The 17683-nt window shown below is 49.2% G+C and overlaps 1 protein-coding gene across 1 annotated transcript in view; it reads right to left on the bottom strand.

Annotated features, from left to right (window-relative positions):
- Positions 1-17683, bottom strand: part of LOC137438959 (carnitine O-acetyltransferase) — a 60820-nt gene that overhangs the window by 2302 nt on the left and 40835 nt on the right. The window contains exon 13 of the mRNA XM_078767539.1: positions 3160-3297. Within this exon, the coding sequence (XP_078623665.1) occupies positions 3160-3297 (138 nt within the window). The remainder of the gene's footprint in view (positions 1-3159; positions 3298-17683) is intronic.

Raw genomic sequence — 17683 nt, 5'->3', positions numbered from 1 at the left:
GATAGATTACAGATAAACCCCATGGGTTGGCATCCAATGAGGGGAGGAAGTCCTCTTTAATTGCCCTAATGACTGCGGAGAGAAAACTATATCACAAGAGGACATTGGCAGTTTTCCACCCAGTGTATTCCAGGAAGTGCCAGTAACTTATGCCAAGGTCAACAGCCGTGTTTGTGTGTTCTGTATGTTTGTGATTTGTGTATGTGCCAGCCTTTCCACCAGCCTTTGATACCACAGAAGAAGAAGAAAAGGACTAAACTCCAATACAGCCAAATAAAATAAATTAGTTTCTCTCTGGGCTTTTCAAAATAAAGGAGGGTGGGGGGGGGGGGGGGCACCTTACTATGATGTTTTCCAAATTTTTGATATTTTTCCAAGATGTCCACCAGATAGTGAGGTCTACCAGACCAAAGGCTAGCACTACCAAACATACATCCCATATACCATTAAAAATGACATTGGTCATATACCCGATATGTCAACATCGACTGCAACAGTGGCACTGTACTGTAATGTGTGCTTATACGTACTGAACCAGTACTAGATATTATGCGGACTTGCACTACTGACCTAAGCTGATGTCTGGTAGTCGTCATCGATGGGCGATCCCTGGTTGAACTCCCCATTTGTAAATTCGTTGAAAAATATCCCCCAGAGTCTTGGTTCCGTCGAACACCATACGAGCGTACTATGGCTTCAAAAACTTTTTGCCAGTCTTCCAGATGCATACACAAATGAAGACCATTTTAAGACCTAAGTCTACTGTACTATGTCTATAGCTCAATTAAAGCTACCGAAAAAGTTAGTTCTTGAGATCAATAACTCGCACGCTATCGCTACAGCCAGCTAACCTAACTGTACACGTCTCGGAAATCAGATTCGCTGATTGTGCGGTGCAGCATGAGCAAGCATACTTACAGACGAGATATATTTAATTTGCATGAGCGCTAGGCCTATAGGAACCGAAAATAATGATTGGTCTGGGTTCCAAAGTCCTGTGACCACAATAACGTGATAATAAAAAAAGTTTTTTTTTTTTTTTTAAACATCTGGACAAAAAATAGTAAATATCAAAAAAAAAGAAGGAAGCAGCCGTCAAAAAGGAAGCGGGTGGGGATGAGAAACTAATGTTATTTTACGAGGCATAAGTGACGACTATACTAAAAGAGAGATGTTTGTGTCACGTTTCCTAAGAGACGGTGGAACGGATCTTTGTCAAACATTCAGAGGTTCATCAGTGAGTTCCCGGCAGTGTTTTAGGCAAAAAAAAAAACATTTGAAAAAAAAAACTTTGGTTGTGGTTTTTTTTTTTTTTTTAATCGCTCTATCGTGCCTAAACCTTTGTGACAAACCTTAGTTACTAAATCTTTAGTAGGAAGGTAATATTAAATGATCTCTGACCCCATACCTTAGTCTTAGTGGGTGTCAGGAAGTGTTTAGGCCCCCACAAAAAATAGGAAAAAAAACAATTTAATTTCTTCAAAATGCCAACAGGATTAGAACATCACCAAGCAACGCTGGGTACCCTTGCTGGTGTGTGTGTATATAAGAGAGATGTCTGTGCGTTGCCATTTTTCTCGAGATGGCCGAACGGATCTTTGTCAAACTGTCATTATTTATTTTTAACAATGAGTATACACTACTCACAATAAGTTAGGGATATTGTGGGAGTGAGTTTTTTTTTTTTTAAAGGGTTAGGGTTATGGTATTGAAATCAAGAATGCTGCGTTTTTTCACACTCATTAATAACCATAGAATTAGGACCAACAACTTTTTTCAACATAATTAATACACAAAATCAACCACACCGAAGAACCTGCCAATATCCCGAACTTATTGTGAGTAGTGTATATGCATCAGGAAGAAGACAATGGGTTTCGGCCTCATGGTCACTTGATAGTTGCAATTCCATGGAGTTTCCGCATATCTCTGGGGATTGCGAGTGGACAGACAACCGTGACCAGCCATGACTGTTTTGATCACCGTTTGTAGGAGTTGTTTTGATCGCAGTTTCAGTAGTCAGTGATAGCATGATCGGGGAGGGAAAAGCACTACATATTCTGTTATTTTGGATATGGGAATGCCTCTCTGCTTTTATGAGCAGGGAAGGTAAATATGGGACAGAGTGTGAGAGAGGTTGAAGCTCTGGTGGCGGTGGGGGGAGGGTGGAGGGGAGGAAGTAAAGGGAGGGTGGTGAGGGCTTTCTGTGGGGGAAGGAGGGGTTGAGGAGTTGGGATGGGGAGGGGGTTTGAGGACTTGGAGTGGGGATGGAATTGATGCCTTAGGGTTTTTGGAGGGGAATGGTGAGGACTTGGTGTTGGGAGGCAGAGGTTGAGGACCCGTGGTTGGAGGCCGGAGGTTGAGGACCTGTGGTTGGGAGCCAGAAGTTGAGGACCTGTGGTTGGGAGGCGTTTTTCACTTTGGCAATGCCAGGTACCCCAACTAGTAACCTCGGTCAACTGGGTACGGACTGAGCTCATTGTAAACCAGAACACACAGGGTGGCATTGGCATCTTGTGAAGTAGTTTTCGAGACAAAACTCCTGCAGTGTCTTCCAACTGCAAAAATGCTGTTATGATTTCATGTGCCAAAGTAAATATTAAAGCATCTATATTTATGGGTTGCATTGATAAGTATTTTGACATTTTGCAAGCTCCACCTCCCTCACTCCTCCACACGAGTTTTCACAGTATATGTGGTAACACTTCACGTTGCATGGTTTAGACCCTTTGCTTCAAATGCTTCCAACACCTGTTGTTCAAGCTCACATGATGCAACAGGTAAGTATGGTGTTGCATGGTCAGGTCAGTAGTTTGAGCGATTTATCAGGTGAATGGTTCTCCTTGTATGTACTTCCAAAGGAAGTGATGACCATCAAATCAGATATGCTTCATCCAGCAAAATCAGAAGACTTCACAAAGGCCGCTCCGTGACCCGTGACAAATACTCCGTGATTTTCCACATTTTGACAGTTACTAAATCCTTGATAAAGGATAAATGTTTGGTGGAGCAACTTAACGTCTTTTGTGACATGCTCTTTTGATATTATTCTACACTTTAACATCTACTTGTTTCCAAAGTTTGATGAGAAACAAGCAACTATCACACGAAGAGCATAAAGGAGACGGGTAGGCATACAATGATATGCCTGTACTGTACCTGATTGGTTACGAGACGGAAATGCGTCGATACAGCGTACGTTGTGTCCATGAAGATTTCAGGTACTCTGAAACCACTCTCAATGGCTTGCATCTTGAGGCCAAATAGGTGCCGATCAATGCCCTGTCCGATCACCGCCTGAAGAATGGAAGAGATAGAATAGATTTTAAGTCTGTAGAGCCTCATGGAGAGGAATGCTGATGCACTTTATTAAAATAATCACAATTGTTATATATATATATATATATATATATATAATTATATATACACACACAGTCGTGGCCAAAAATATTGGCACCCTTGCACTTTTTTCAAATAATGCACCATTCCTTCCAGAAAATTGTTGAAATTAAAGAATATTTTGGTATCCACATGTGTATTTCTTTGGTTTTCAGTGGAACAAAACAAAAAAGCTGAAAAAATGACTAAATCTTAGCTTATTCCACACAGAAATCCTAAAATGGTCCAGGCAATATTATTGGCACCTTTTAGAAGTTGTTAGACATAATTAGATTTCAAGCAGGTGATTGGCCTTTACTTTGGAATTGAACTCACCTGAGATGAGTTGCAGATGCCTGCAATATAAAAAATCACTCATTCAACCAGTTTGAATAGAGAAAAGAAAGAAAACCAGAGAATTGACTGAGGAGGTCAGACACAGGATTGTAGCCAAGCATGGACAAACTCAAGGCTACAAGCCCATCTCCAGAGACTTTGGTGTTCCTGTGTCCACCGTATGCAATGTTATCAGGAAGTTTAAGGCCCATGGCACTGTTGCCAACCTCCCTGGACGTGGCCGCAAGAGTAAGCTTGATTAAAGATTGCAGCGAAGGATTGTTTGAATGGTGGAGAAAGCACCTCGATCAGCTGCCAAACAGATTCAAGCTGACCTTCAGACACAAAGTACGACAGTTTCAACTGGCACCATCGGTTGCCAACTCAATGAAAAGGGGTTCTATGTTCGGAGACCCAGGAGGACCCCACTGCTGTGAAAGCACAACTGGAGTTTGCCAAAATACACCTGAACAAGCTAAAATCCTTCTGGGAAAATGTTCAGTGGACAGGTGAGACCAAATTAGAGCTCTTTGGTGAAGCACATCATCTCTATGTTTACAGAAAACAAAATAAAGACTTCAAAGAAAAGAACACCTTCCCTACAGTCAAGCATGGAGGAGGTTCAGTTATGTTTTGGCTTGCTGTGCTGACTCTGGCACTGGGTGCCTTGAATGTGTGCATGGCATCATGAAATCAGGAGATTACCAAGGCATTTTGGAGCGCAATGTTGAACCCCTGTGTCAGAAAGCTGGGTCTCCGTCAAAAGTCATGGGTCTTGCAGCAGGACAACGACCCCAAAAACACTTCAAAAAGCACCCAGGAATGGTTGGACATAACGTTGGACTGTTCTGAAGTGGCCAGCAATGAGTCCAGATCTAAATCCCATTAAACACCTGTGGGGAGATCTGAAAACAGCAGTTGGGAGAAGGCACCCTTCACATCTGGGAGAACTGGAGCAGGTGGCACAAGAAGAGTGGGCCAAACTGCAGGTAGAGAGGTGTAGGAGGCTCATTCATAGATATAGGAAGCGCTTGACTACAGTTATTTTGTCCAAAGGCTGTACTACCAGATATTAAGTCGAGGGTGGCAATAATTTTGCCAATGCCATTTCTTTTTATTTTCTGATTTAAAAGGATATATTAACTTCTGAATCAAAAACAAAGGTTCTGTAACATTAACAGTGAAATAAAGAATTGTGGAGACCAAATACTTTTGTCAATTTCAACTTATTTTATAGAAAGTTGCGAGTTATTTGAAAAACAGTGCAAGTGTGCCAATATTTTTGGCCACGACTGTATATATACAGTCACATGAAAAAGTAAGTACACCCCATGTAAAGTTTTGACTTTTTCAACATATTTCAACATACAGCTATTTGATCTTCATTTCAACAATATTGATAGATAAAAGTGATATAATGTAACAAATATCATGAAACATTTACATTTTGTAGTCCATTGTATAATTTAAATAAACATAAATGCAAATTTCGCATGTGGAAAAACTAAGTAGACCCTTGGCTCTAATAGGTGGTATTGCCCCCTTTGGCAGAAACAACCTCAAGTAGGCGTTTCTTATAACTGCCTACCAGTCTCTGACATCGACTGGGAGAAATTCTTGCCCACTCCTCCATGCAGAATTCTTTCAGCTGTGCGATGTTTGAGGGGTTTCTTGCATGCACAGCTCGTTTCAAATCCCCCCACAACATCTGCATGGGATTTAGATCCGGGCTTTGACTTGGCCATTCCAGAACCCTCCATTTCTTCCTTTTCAGCCATTCCTTGGTGGATTTACTGGTATGTTTAGTGTCATTGTCATGTTGCAAGGTCCACCTTCAGTTGAGCTTCAACTTTCCAACAGATGGCCTCACATTATCCTCAAGCACCCTCTGGTACAACGAAGAATTCATAGTGGATTCTATGATGGTGAGCTGCCCAGGCCCAGATGCTATGAATTCTATGAATTCTGGTACTATGAATTCACTATGAATTCTGGTACAACGAAGAATTCATAGTGGATTCTATGATGGTGAGCTGCCCAGGCCCAGATGCAGCAAAGCTGCCCCAAACCATAATATTTCCACCACCATGCTTTACAGTTGGTATCAGGTTCTTGTGGTCAAATGCTGTCTTTGGTTTTCGCCAACCATGTCTTTTGGTACTGTGGCCAAAGAGCTCTACCTTTGACTCATCTGTCCAGAGCACATTGTTCCAGAAGTGCTGGTCTTTGCCGAGGTGTTCATTGGCAAACTTTAGTCTTGCCCTGATGTTCTTTCTGGACAGCAAAGGTTTCCTCCTGGCACACCTCCCATGTAGATCAAATTTGTGCAGCCTCTTTCTAATGGTAGACTCGTGCACTTTGACATCAACAGTGGCAAGAGCTACCTGTAGGTCCCGTGATGACATTCTGGGGTTCTTAGAGACTTCTTTCAGCATCTTGCGGTCTGCTCTCGGGCTGAACTTGCGGGGGCGGCCTGGCCTGAACAATTTGGCAGTTGTTTGGAATCTTCTCCACTTGTAGATGATCTTCCAGACAGTCGAATGATTGATTTCAAATTGTTTGGATATCTTTTTAAATCCCTTCCCAGACTCGTAGGCATCTTTAACCTTCTTTCTGAAGGCCTCAGAGAGCTCTTTTGATCTAGGCATGGTGACGCCGCACACTTCAACAACAAAGAGCAAACCAAACTAAATGTCTGAGGTTTAAATAAGACAGGTTCCTCCAAGATCCTCTGCAACGATGTTCTAATCATTTGCACCTGAGCTGGTGCACCTGATTCTAATTTTAGGTATTTGAAGTAGTGATAAATGTAGGGATTGTAGGGGTGTACTTACTTTTTCCACATGCGAAATTTGCATTTATGTTAATTTAAATTATACAATGGACTACAAAATGTAAATGTTTCATGATATTTGTTATATTATATCACCTTTATCTGTCAATATTGTTGAAATGAAGATCAAATAGCTGTATGTTGAAATATGTTGAAAAAGTCAAAACTTTCCATAGGGTGTACTTACTTTTTCAGGTGACTGTATACAACAACAACAACAACAACAACATGCATTTTAAAGGCCATTTTCCCTGCTAGAGCATACATGACTGTATGTATGTACATACATATATATATATTGTTATGGATATGAGAATTGTGTTTAATTGTAAAAGATCACCCTCCTTCCTCCATTTGTTGTGTATAAAGGTCAAAGGTCGTTCCCGTAGTTATTCCATATACCACACGTAGCCAATCATAGATTTCCTCCTTGTTCAGTAGTTATCTCCTTATTATGTGTATTAGATTAAGGCTCTGTTCCCATTAGTTAATACTCCATTGCACCGAATCAAGTAAGGATAGCTCCCCTTCAATGACATTTTCCAGCCGAACTCTCCCTCTCTGGGTAACGAAGCTTAACAAGCGTGGGGTGCGCGGCTCCTCAACTGGCCTGGCTTGGGAAGCGGCGTTCGCTGCTATGATGAAGATGTGCTCCGTGCTCTGTTTGAACAGGAAGGGCGGGGTCGCCGGGAAGAGGCGCGCCACGAGGGGCGGGGTGTTCAGCCCCATGCCCAAGTAAGGACACAAGCCCGTGGCTCGCCACAAGGGGCGCGCCGTTCGACTCTCTGCCCAAATAAGGTAGCAAGACCATGCTATTGCCTTATAAGGGCACGAAACAGAGCACGGAGGAGGGCGGTCCCGAAACTGACGAGGGCGTGTCACCCCGCGCTTGAGGTTGAAAGAGAGTTATACGCGCAACGATTGTGAGAGCAGCAGGTTGAAAGAGAGATATACGTGCGACGATTGTAAAAAGCAGGAGATTGAGGGAGAGAGACGCGTGAGACGATTCTGAGGGAGGAGAGGACCGCAGCAGAGGACAAAAGAACCCGAGGCGTGTCAAGGAAGGGCGAGATACGTGTGCCGCTGCCGCCCTGCTCGCTCCCAACCCGGGAAGGACCTGCTTGCTGTGCGCCCTGCCAAAACCTTCCAGTTGTGGTCCGACCTGAATCTTCTGATCCCTCCAGCCAATCCACTCTGCAATCCCCCATTCATGTAAGTCTGATTGTTCGTCCGTCTTTCATGTTGTCCCTGGGTTTATGAGTAAGACTGTTTAGTATAAGCTAATAATTGCACTGTGTCCTTCTGGTCCGTCCCTCTTTCTGTCGTTATTTTCTTATCCTTCTTTCTCCTTGGTTATTTTGATGATTTGTAAATAATAATAATAAATTAGATTTGTTCTTCCTACCTTGCCTTTCTTTCCCTTACATCCGTCGTCTTTGTGATTTCCCTCATTGGACACCTGTGGCACGATTTGGCCAACGTTTCAGGACCGGGTTTAGTCTTTGCTAATGACTCGAACTTCGGGTTGCTAAAAACCGCTCGGCAACAAGACCATCCAAACCGGGGTTCGAGCGGTACTTGCCTCCTTGTTCTGCGGAGGTACGGATTAAAGGTATTCGGGATAAACCCTGGACCCATAACCCTGATCCGTTCCATCCCACGGGAGAGCGTTACAAGTACCAGGACCGGGGAGACGGCCAGCTTAACAGGACAAGGGGCTAATCACCCCTTGCTAACGGGAGAGCCGTCCCCCGTATCCGTAACAATATATATATATATATATATATATATATATATATATATATATATATATATATATATATATATATATATATATATACATACATATATATATATATATATATATTATATATATATATATCTATTATATATATATATATATATTATATATATTGTTACAGACGCGGTGGTGGATGTTAGTTTACCGAGCGGTTTGGTATGACCACGTCTGCACAGTTTACCCGATTATGCTCGAACGTTGACGAGTCGCGCTACGCTAGGTCAATGAAGGAAAAAGACACAACGGCTGGGATTCAAATGACACGACACCAAGGGCTCAGTTCTCAAGACCTCCGGAGGAGGTTATATTATGGCGGAAGGTTAGATTACAACTACAAGAGGGACAGCATAGAAAGACAAGCACTTAGACACACTCTTATATTAACCCCAACAGACGACAGATAAACGGGACAAGGCTGACTCACACGGGGATTGATGGCAAGGAAAGGCGGGTAGCGATGGCTCCAGGTGCACCTGGGCTCAGGGCAGAATCGACCCGGTTCGGTCCGGTCCAAAGATGCGGGGAGGTATCGTCGCGCTGGGGGTGGCGGTGGCTTCCTCTGCTCTCCGTAGTTCAGGCGCATCTGACCTCACATCCGGTAAGTCGCCGCGTATATCCGGCGGGGAGTGACACGCCCTCGGCTCGTTAGCTCCGCCCCAGATGGAATCGGCACGTTGCTTCTCATTGGGTGCGTGCGGGGGGGTTACCGGCTCCACCCTTGACGAGGGGCTGACAAGGAGCCCCTTCGTGGTAACCCCGTCGGAGCGCATGGTCATGGCGGCTAACCGAGCCGGTGTGAGGACGCACACTCCCCCCGCGTGCCGTTGTTGTAGTTGTTGTTGTTGTTTCATGGGGAAGATGGGAGGAGGTAAGGGAAGGTCCTAAACTCACTACTGGTGCCATATAATCACATTCTGGTGCAACGAAGAGTCAGAATTAATGGAAACGAGTCCTTAACTGACATAGACTAAGAATAACTAGCAAGATGTCCGAAAGTTGTCTACGTGAGATGCGGTGGACCTGGGCACGACATTTAATGGGGGAAAAAGGGGAAGGTCGGTTCTACAGAGTGTTGTTTACAGACAATGGGACTAGGGAATGGGGGATTGGGGATAGTTGGGGAGTATTGGGGAAATAGGGGAATATTTACAAGCGGATATGGAGGCCAAATTCCATATTCGCAACATTGCACCCTTCTCTACCCTCGGGGCGTCCCGACCCGATAAATTTTTACCTATTTTAGTGTGGCACGCAGATGTAGTTCCCTCTACTATTAACTCTACCCTGAGTGCGACAGTTTTACAGATATTCACAAATGAGTAAATATGTCCCCCTGCGACGTTGCACCCTTCTCCTCTCAGAAACACACCCACAGGATAACCGAATTGCGGAAAGAATTCGCAAACTAAACATACAGCCGGTAGGGAGCATTATTTACAAGACTACGCTGATATTTACACTACGATCCAGGACCTGTTTTTGGAGGGACACATGCAGATGTTATGCATAGAGAGAGCACGCATGCCAGCATCGATACACCAACCCACGAGTGCTCTGTGGCCTACGGCCTTTAATAATGTGCAGAGCACCCCTTCCAAGCATCAAAAGCACCACCCCATCACACAGTCAGCACCATCCGGTGCACCAATAAAATGTTGAGTGATCATTGTGTGGTGCCGCAGCCGGCCGAGGTTCTGCCGCTGGTCTTGCCTTCGTGTGGTGCACTTGGCCTTCTTACTTCTTTCAAAAATAAAGAAAGGCGCCAACCGCGTCCATTTCTTTATTGTGGCCTTCAGGGGTGTCAACTATAAGTGGTTCACCTGTATGGCATAGGTGCCACGTTGACCCATAGGTCCATCCACGGGTGGTGCTCGGCCGCATAAGAACCGCGGTCCATGGTGGGTGGCCACAAACATTGCGGTCCATATGGTGTATCGATCCAGGCAGCAAACAGCGAAAGTGCAGGCCCACAACTGCGAAGCCAGCACCTCTCTCTCCTCTCTCTCTACCCCAAAGCCAAATCCTCGGAGGTGGGAGACAAAAGAAGCAGACAAGTGAGTAAGGTGGTAAGGGCGCAAAAGTGCACGCAATGTAAGGTAATGCACACTGGGGGCACATGGGAACCAGGTGAGACAGGTACGTTCCTACCGTACGCCCCCCCCCCCCCCCACCAGGTAACCTACATGGCCCCTCCCTTACCCCTTACTGTATCCACAAAACACAACACTACCCATAAACATCTATTTTACAAATCAACAAACATCCCTACTGTCTTCCCCGTTCCTCCCATAAACCAAATTCGTCTTCTCTCCCTCCTAACCAATCAAATTTGCCATTTTCAACTTTCATCAAAATTTGCCATCTCCAACTCAACATCATAATTTGCTATCACCAATTCATCATCAGTCCCTCCTAGGGAGGGAGAGATGGAATCACCCCAATGTCTCATCCACGTCGTGATGCGTCTCACAAATCCACACAATTCTCATTTCCTGCAACAGAACAAAGAAAACACAGGTGTGGAGTCATCATCATCACCACAGGTAAGTGGCTGCGTATGGTGCGACAGGTTCATCAATCCTAACTATTTCCTAAATGACTTTAACAACTTTACACTACCCGGGGTCTTTCTCCGGCCAAACCATTGGCCCTCCTACACTATGGGTTCTAAAAACCAATTCCCATTGGCCAAACTGTGGTGCTCTTCAATTTGGGGTCTCACTCCCCCGATTCATCTCCCGGTGCCCTCGCACAATTTCTGGGCTGTGGCGTGTACCTCTCCCAGCGGGTCTACCCACCTGCACACCCCCACCACTGCAGTTGCCTCCGAGCTTACCTGCTCCTTACCCTAACCTAACTACCTGGGGAAGGCCCTCTGGCGCTCTCCCCACTCGGTGCCCTCTCTGGCACTGGGCTACCCGATCCACACCCGGGATCCTCAGGCACCCACTCACAACTACCGGCTCCCAGAGCCCACCTGCGGCCTCACCTGGCCGACATCCTCACAGTGGTGGAGTGCCCAACCAACTACACACACTAACAGGCTACACGCCCAGCCATTTCCACGACACTAATGCACCCATTCACAACACCATTCTGCAACCGCACCACAGATGCCAATATCCAACCACAATTTACCTATACCCTCTACCTAACACTTACACTACCCGCCCCGGGTACTCGTGAAAGGGGTCCACTCTTCCCCCATCCACTCCTTCGCACCATGCACACCACTCCGTACCACTTACTCCAACTCTCTCCACACACCTGTACCTGCACACCTGTGCTCTCACACCTGGTGCCACCTGCACCCTTCTCTCCCCAAGCGCATTCGCGCTGATCCACAACACTCATTACTCACACACTGCTCCACACACCTGTCCAGTTGCACACCTGTGCAATCACACCTGTTCAATTCTCACCTGCATCATCTCATCTAACTACTCCCTTCTGAAACTTGCGCTTCCCAGTCGTCCCTTTAAACTATTGCGCTCCCTCGTCATTATCATCCACACTAACCTACCTGCGTCCCCACTACAGGTATCAGTCACTAACTAACCTTAACGTCACCTAATGTCATCTTCGCTAGGGCCCTATCAATATAACCTAACCCACCCGGGCTAGTTTTCACTGCCATACACCCCATAAGCTATTGCTCCTTTGCCCCCACCATGGGAAGGGTGGCAGGGATGCCACCCTTACCCACCGGGCCTATCGCTCCTCAATCCCCCAGTCCTCTGGCACTAATAAGCCCCCCTTATTCAGAGGTACTGGGTCCCGCCTCGGCATCTAAAGCCGAGGCAATCCACGGGGGCGCCTGCTCGCCGGTGTAAGGTCTTATCCGGTCGGCGTGGACGATCCGAGGGAGGGCTCGTGGCCCCATTTTGATCTTAATGACCACGACACAGATTTGCGACAGGACGACTCCTGGGCCTTGCCAGGGGGAGGTGAGCTTTGGGCACCTTCCCTTCCGCCTCCGGGGATTAAAGAACCAAATCTTCATCCCCGGAGCGTATTGACTCCCCTGGCTCCGGTCGTCGTACCTGCGCTTCATCTTTTCCCCCGCCAGATGGAGTTGGCGGCGGGCGAAGGCATGGACTAGCTCCATGCCTTCCTCTAGGTGACGTGCGTACCCCTCCCTCGGCGGGTTAACCACCGTGTCTGGCACGGGACCGCAGAGCAAGTCGGCGGGAGCCCGTAACTCCCGCCCATACATAAGCAACGCTGGACTGCATGCGGTGGCCCCGTGCTGGCTGGTTCGGTAGGCCATAAGCAAATAAGGGAGATGTTCGTCCCAGTCATCCTGACGGGTGGCGGTGAACAGTGCCAGTTGTTGGATTAGAGTTCGGTTAAATCTTTCCACCATCCCGTCAGATTGAGGTCTTAAAGGCGTTGTTCTGGTTTTCCGAATTGACAGGAGACTGCACACATCTTTTAGCAATTTGCTCTCAAAATTTCGTCCCTGGTCGGTGTGCAACTCCTGTGGAATCCCATGCCGGCACACAAATCCTTCCACGAAGGCCTGCGCTACCACCCCTGCTTCTTGGTTGGGGAGGGCGTAGGCCTCCGGCCACTTGGTGAAATAGTCCATTACAACGAGGATATACTTATTACCTTGGCGGGTGCGGGGCAGCGGTCCTAGAATATCCATAGCCACCCGCTCAAGGGGGGCCCCCACCTGATGTAATTGAAGGGGGGCCCTCATCCTCCGTGCTGGTCCCTTTTTGGCAGAACAGGCGTCGCATCTCCGACACCAGTCCTGTATGTCGCGCCCCATATTCACCCAATAGAACCTCCGGCGGACCCGAGATATTGTCTTTGTCCTGCCCAAATGGCCGCCGGAGCGGGTACCATGCACCTGTTGCAATATGACGTTCTTGAATTTGTCAGGGACTATCACCAGCCAGGAAGTTCTATCAGAGGGAACCTCCACCCACTTGCGATACAAGATGTTGCCTTTCAATTCCAGGGTCTGCCACTGAGCCCAATATGCCTTTGTTTGTGCCCCGCGGGGGGTGACCTCTTCCCCCTTTGGTCTTTGCCCCAATTTGACCCATTGGAACACCGGCCCCAGAACAGGATCCTCCTGCTGGGCCGTGCTCCAAGCCAACTCTCCAAATTCTTCGTCCGCGGTTAGTGGCAAAATTGGCCCTCTCACCCGGGTTGCCCGGACAACGAGGGTCGGGTCCGAATCGCCCAATTGTTCCCTCTCCTCGTGTCTCGCACAAAATTTGCAGTTTTCCCCCAGACAAGGACGCCGAGAGAGTGCGTCCGCATTACCATGGGCCTTCCCGGCCCTATGGGCCACATCAAAATCGTACTGCTGCAACTTTTCCAACCACCTTGCAATTTGGCCCTCCGGTTCCTTGAACCGAAGGAGCCATTGCAAGGAGGAATGGTCAGTTCTAACCAAAAATTTCCGCCCGTACAAGTACGGGTGGAAATGGTTCATGGCAGCCAGCATAGCCAATAACTCTTTGCGAGTGACGCAATAATTTCTCTCGGGCCTACTTAAGGCCCGACTATAATAACCAATCACTCTCTCCACGCCCTCCTGTGTCTGAGACAAAACTGCGCCCAATCCTTCCTGGCTCGCATCCGTGTCCAGGGTAAATGTCCCGTCACTAGTGGGGTAAGCTAGAAGGGGTGCGGATGTTAGACACCCCTTCAATTTTTGGAAGGCCTCGTGGCACTCCCGTGTCCAATTAAATCGCGTCCCCTTCTCCGTAAGCCGGTGGAGGGGACGGGCCAACTCCGCAAATTTCGCCACAAAGCGCCGGTAGTAGGAGCAGAGTCCCAAAAATCCCCGCACCTCTTTGATGGTACATGGTGCGGGCCACTCCTCTACCGCTTTAATTTTGTCTGGGTCCGTTTTTACCCCCTCGCGGCCGATCACGTGACCTAGATAGGCCACCTCTCTTGCAAACAAAGTGCACTTACTCGGGTTCAGCTTCAACCCTGCCTGTCTGAGGCACCCGAACACCTGGTCCAAATTAGCTACTGCCTGGGGGAACGTTTGGGCATGTACCAGGACGTCATCCAGGTACACCAGGCATGATTGCCATGGCATGCCGCCTAGTACATGCTCCATCAATCTTTCAAAGGTGGCGGGGGCGTTACACAAACCAAACGGCATCACAGTAAACTGATACAGCCCCTTACCTGTGGAAAATGCCGTTTTCTCCTTCCCTGCCCTATCCATCTCCACCTGCCAATACCCACTCTTGAGGTCCAAAGTTGTGAACCAATTTGAGCCCGCAACGGCATCGAGGGTGTCATCAATCCTTGGCAGGGGATATGAGTCCTTGAGTGTCACGTTGTTTAGCTGGCGATAGTCCACGCAGAACCGCGTGGTCCCATCCTTCTTTTTGACCAGCACAACAGGTGACATCCAAGGACTTCCCGAGGGCTCGATCACACCTGCGTCGAGCATTTTTTCAACCTGCTCGTCAGCTTCCGCCCTCTTGCTCCAAGGGAGCCGTCGGGCGGCCTGACGAATAGGCCGGGCCTCACCGGTGTGGATCTGATGTTTCACCAGGCCCGTACGTCCAATATCCTCGGTGGACAGGGAGAAGAGGTCCAAATGGGACCCAACCAGTTTGTGTAAGGCCTCCCTCTGGGTACCTCCCAACTCTACGCTACTACGATTTACCATCTCGCAAATGGGATCGGGCCAATTCCTACTTGTTATTGAAGGCTCCCCCCGGGGTCGGCTCGGCTGGACGTTCTCGCCCCTCACTGTCGCGACTTCCTCAACTGGGGTGCAGCCAGCTACCCTCGTGCCCCTTACTATAGTGCGTGGTTCTGTACTCATATTTATTACTCGGACGGCCACTACCGGTCCGTCCGTTTTTACAAGGGTGCGGCCCACGATTAAACCCGGTATGGACTGCGCTGCCACCGGTTCGACCAGGCCGCAGGACTCCTGCCATGTTGGGCGAGCTGCCCACCGGGCCGGCACTATCGCCTCGGCCCTTGGGGGGATGGTCACGGCCTCGGAAGCCTCCAGCTCCGCTCTCTCGGCCGTGCTCACTCCCCCTAACGGTAGCTCTTCTACTCCCACCTGCAGGATCCCCCGGCACAAGTCGATTTTAAAACCGCTGGCAGTCAACAGGTCCAACCCTATTAAACATGGGTCGCACACCTCCGCCACCCAAACATCTATCTCCCTCCTTACCGACCCTAACTTGAGGGTCACAGAACCACGCCCTATGATCGGGGCCGTTACCCCGGTAGCAAGCTGCAAACTATAATTTTGCAGGCGCTGGATCTTATCCCAGCCACCTGCGCTCGAATCAAGGACCACAGGGCTGATGATCGTGGCGCTAGCTCCTGTGTCCACTACGGCGTCTACCCCCACGCCGGCAATTTTGCATCGAATTGTCAGGCTACCGGTTCCAATTTGGCCACAATAAATGACCTGTCGCGTCAATGAGGGCTCTCCTCCATCCTCTTCTGCCGAACACCGCCCTACGTGCCCGACACCTTCTAGTTTCCCGGGGTCTGGCGGGGGGGTGTCTGGGGTCGGCTAACCCGCTCCCCCCTTGGCGGAGTTGAGGACCTCAACCGCCGGGGATCATCCCGGCGCGCGGCTCGACAGTGCCGCGCCAGGTGACCCAGACGGTTGCAGGTATAGCACCTCACCTGATAAGGTGCTTGCCTCCGGAATTCCAAATTTCCCCCCCTGTAGGTCCGAATTGGATTACCCGCTCGTGGTCCACCGCGGGCCACCTCCGGGGCCGCCTGCCATGGTCCAGGTCCCGCCAGGCGCTGGTCCACCAGCCTCCGGACCATGCCCGCCAGGTCAGGACCCACGTCGGGAGCGGGCCCCCTAAGGGGTCCGCCCTCCATCGGGGGTCCTACCTGGCGGACCGCCATTGCGAGACGCTCGCCCCCCCGGGCCAGGGGCCTCGCTGCTTCCCAACGGGCCGCAGCGTCAGCCGCCTGGCTCAGAGTCTGCGGGCGCCACATGGCGAGCTGTTGCCGGAGCTCAATATCCGGGAGGGCCTGGATAAAATGGTCCAGCGCCAGGCTTTCCCGGGAATCCGCTGCCATGCTAGCATGTGCGATCCCCACTGCGCGGCGAATGTCGTGGGCAAGTTCCCCGATGGCTTCCTGGGGCTTGCGCTTTCGCAGCGCGAGCTGAGCTTTAACAAGCTCGCTCTGCTGTTCAATGCCGAATCGATTAATTAGGGCGTCGCGGAGGGCTGGCAGGGTGAGAGCACCCGCTGGTAATGCCGTCAGCACCTCCGCCGCCGCGCCGCGCAATGCGGCCACCAGGTGTACTCCACCTTCGTCCTCACCCCAACCGTTGCCCTTACACACACAGTCAAACTGCGCCAGGTACGCGCGTAGATCACTCTTGCCGTCATACGGCGCGAGTGGGACCTTGTGGGACCACCTCGTATGCGAGTCGTTGCCCGCCTGCCGGACCCCGTGCGTCGCCCCTTGCGGGGTCAGCGCGGGGCCGAACCGGCCGGGCCCCCACAGTACATTACCCCCAAGGGGCTCTCGTGCCTCCCCGGTCCCTCCAACAACTACCCCTGTTGGTGTCGATGCATGGGTCACACCTCCGCAACCCGCTACCCATTCCATACCACCACAACCTTGCTCACTCACACCTCGCACCTCTCGTTCCATACCCTCCGGACCAGCCATACACCTCACTCGTGGCCTCTCACGAACATCCGGGTCTATCTCGACCCCCAAGCTTATTAAATCACCTGGCGCATCATACGCACGACCATATTGGTCACCACTTACACCGGGTCCTCTTTCTCTTCGCTTCTCCTCCATCACCTGCGAATCCCTCATCCGGTTAATGAGCACATCATCACGATCCGAACACAGACTTTGGACCAATTCTTTTACTTCCTCCTTTATCTCTTTCTTATCCTCTCTCCGTCGCTTTTTAATTTCGCTCACCCCTTCTTCCACTTCTTCTAATTTCTGCTTCACCTCCTTCATCTCCTCGTGCGCCCCTTTAAGTTCTTCCTCTAACTCCACTTTATTTTTTTCTATGTGCTCCCGCACCTCCCGCTCTTTAACCTCCATCACCTCTACCACTTTGTTCATTTTTTTCGTCAAGTCCTCATGTACCGTCTGACACTCTTTTTTAATTACCCCTACGTCCTTTTTCATCTCCTTCTGCGTCGATTTTAACCCCTCTATTACCGCTGTGTTCTTCTTTACCTGTTCCCCCAACTCCTTTTGTCCCACTGTCAGTTGTTCTACTCCCAGCGTCAACTCCTCTATACCCCCTTGCAATTTTACAGTCCCCTTTCTCACCTCCTTCTCCATGCGCTCCTTACAGTGCCTCACCTCCTCGCACACTC

Source organism: Myxine glutinosa, chromosome 13 (assembly GCF_964187855.1).
Source record: "Myxine glutinosa chromosome 13, kmMyxGlut1.1, whole genome shotgun sequence".
NCBI classification, from domain to species: domain Eukaryota; kingdom Metazoa; phylum Chordata; class Myxini; order Myxiniformes; family Myxinidae; genus Myxine; species Myxine glutinosa.
This window is presented reverse-complemented; position numbering and strand designations above follow the sequence as displayed.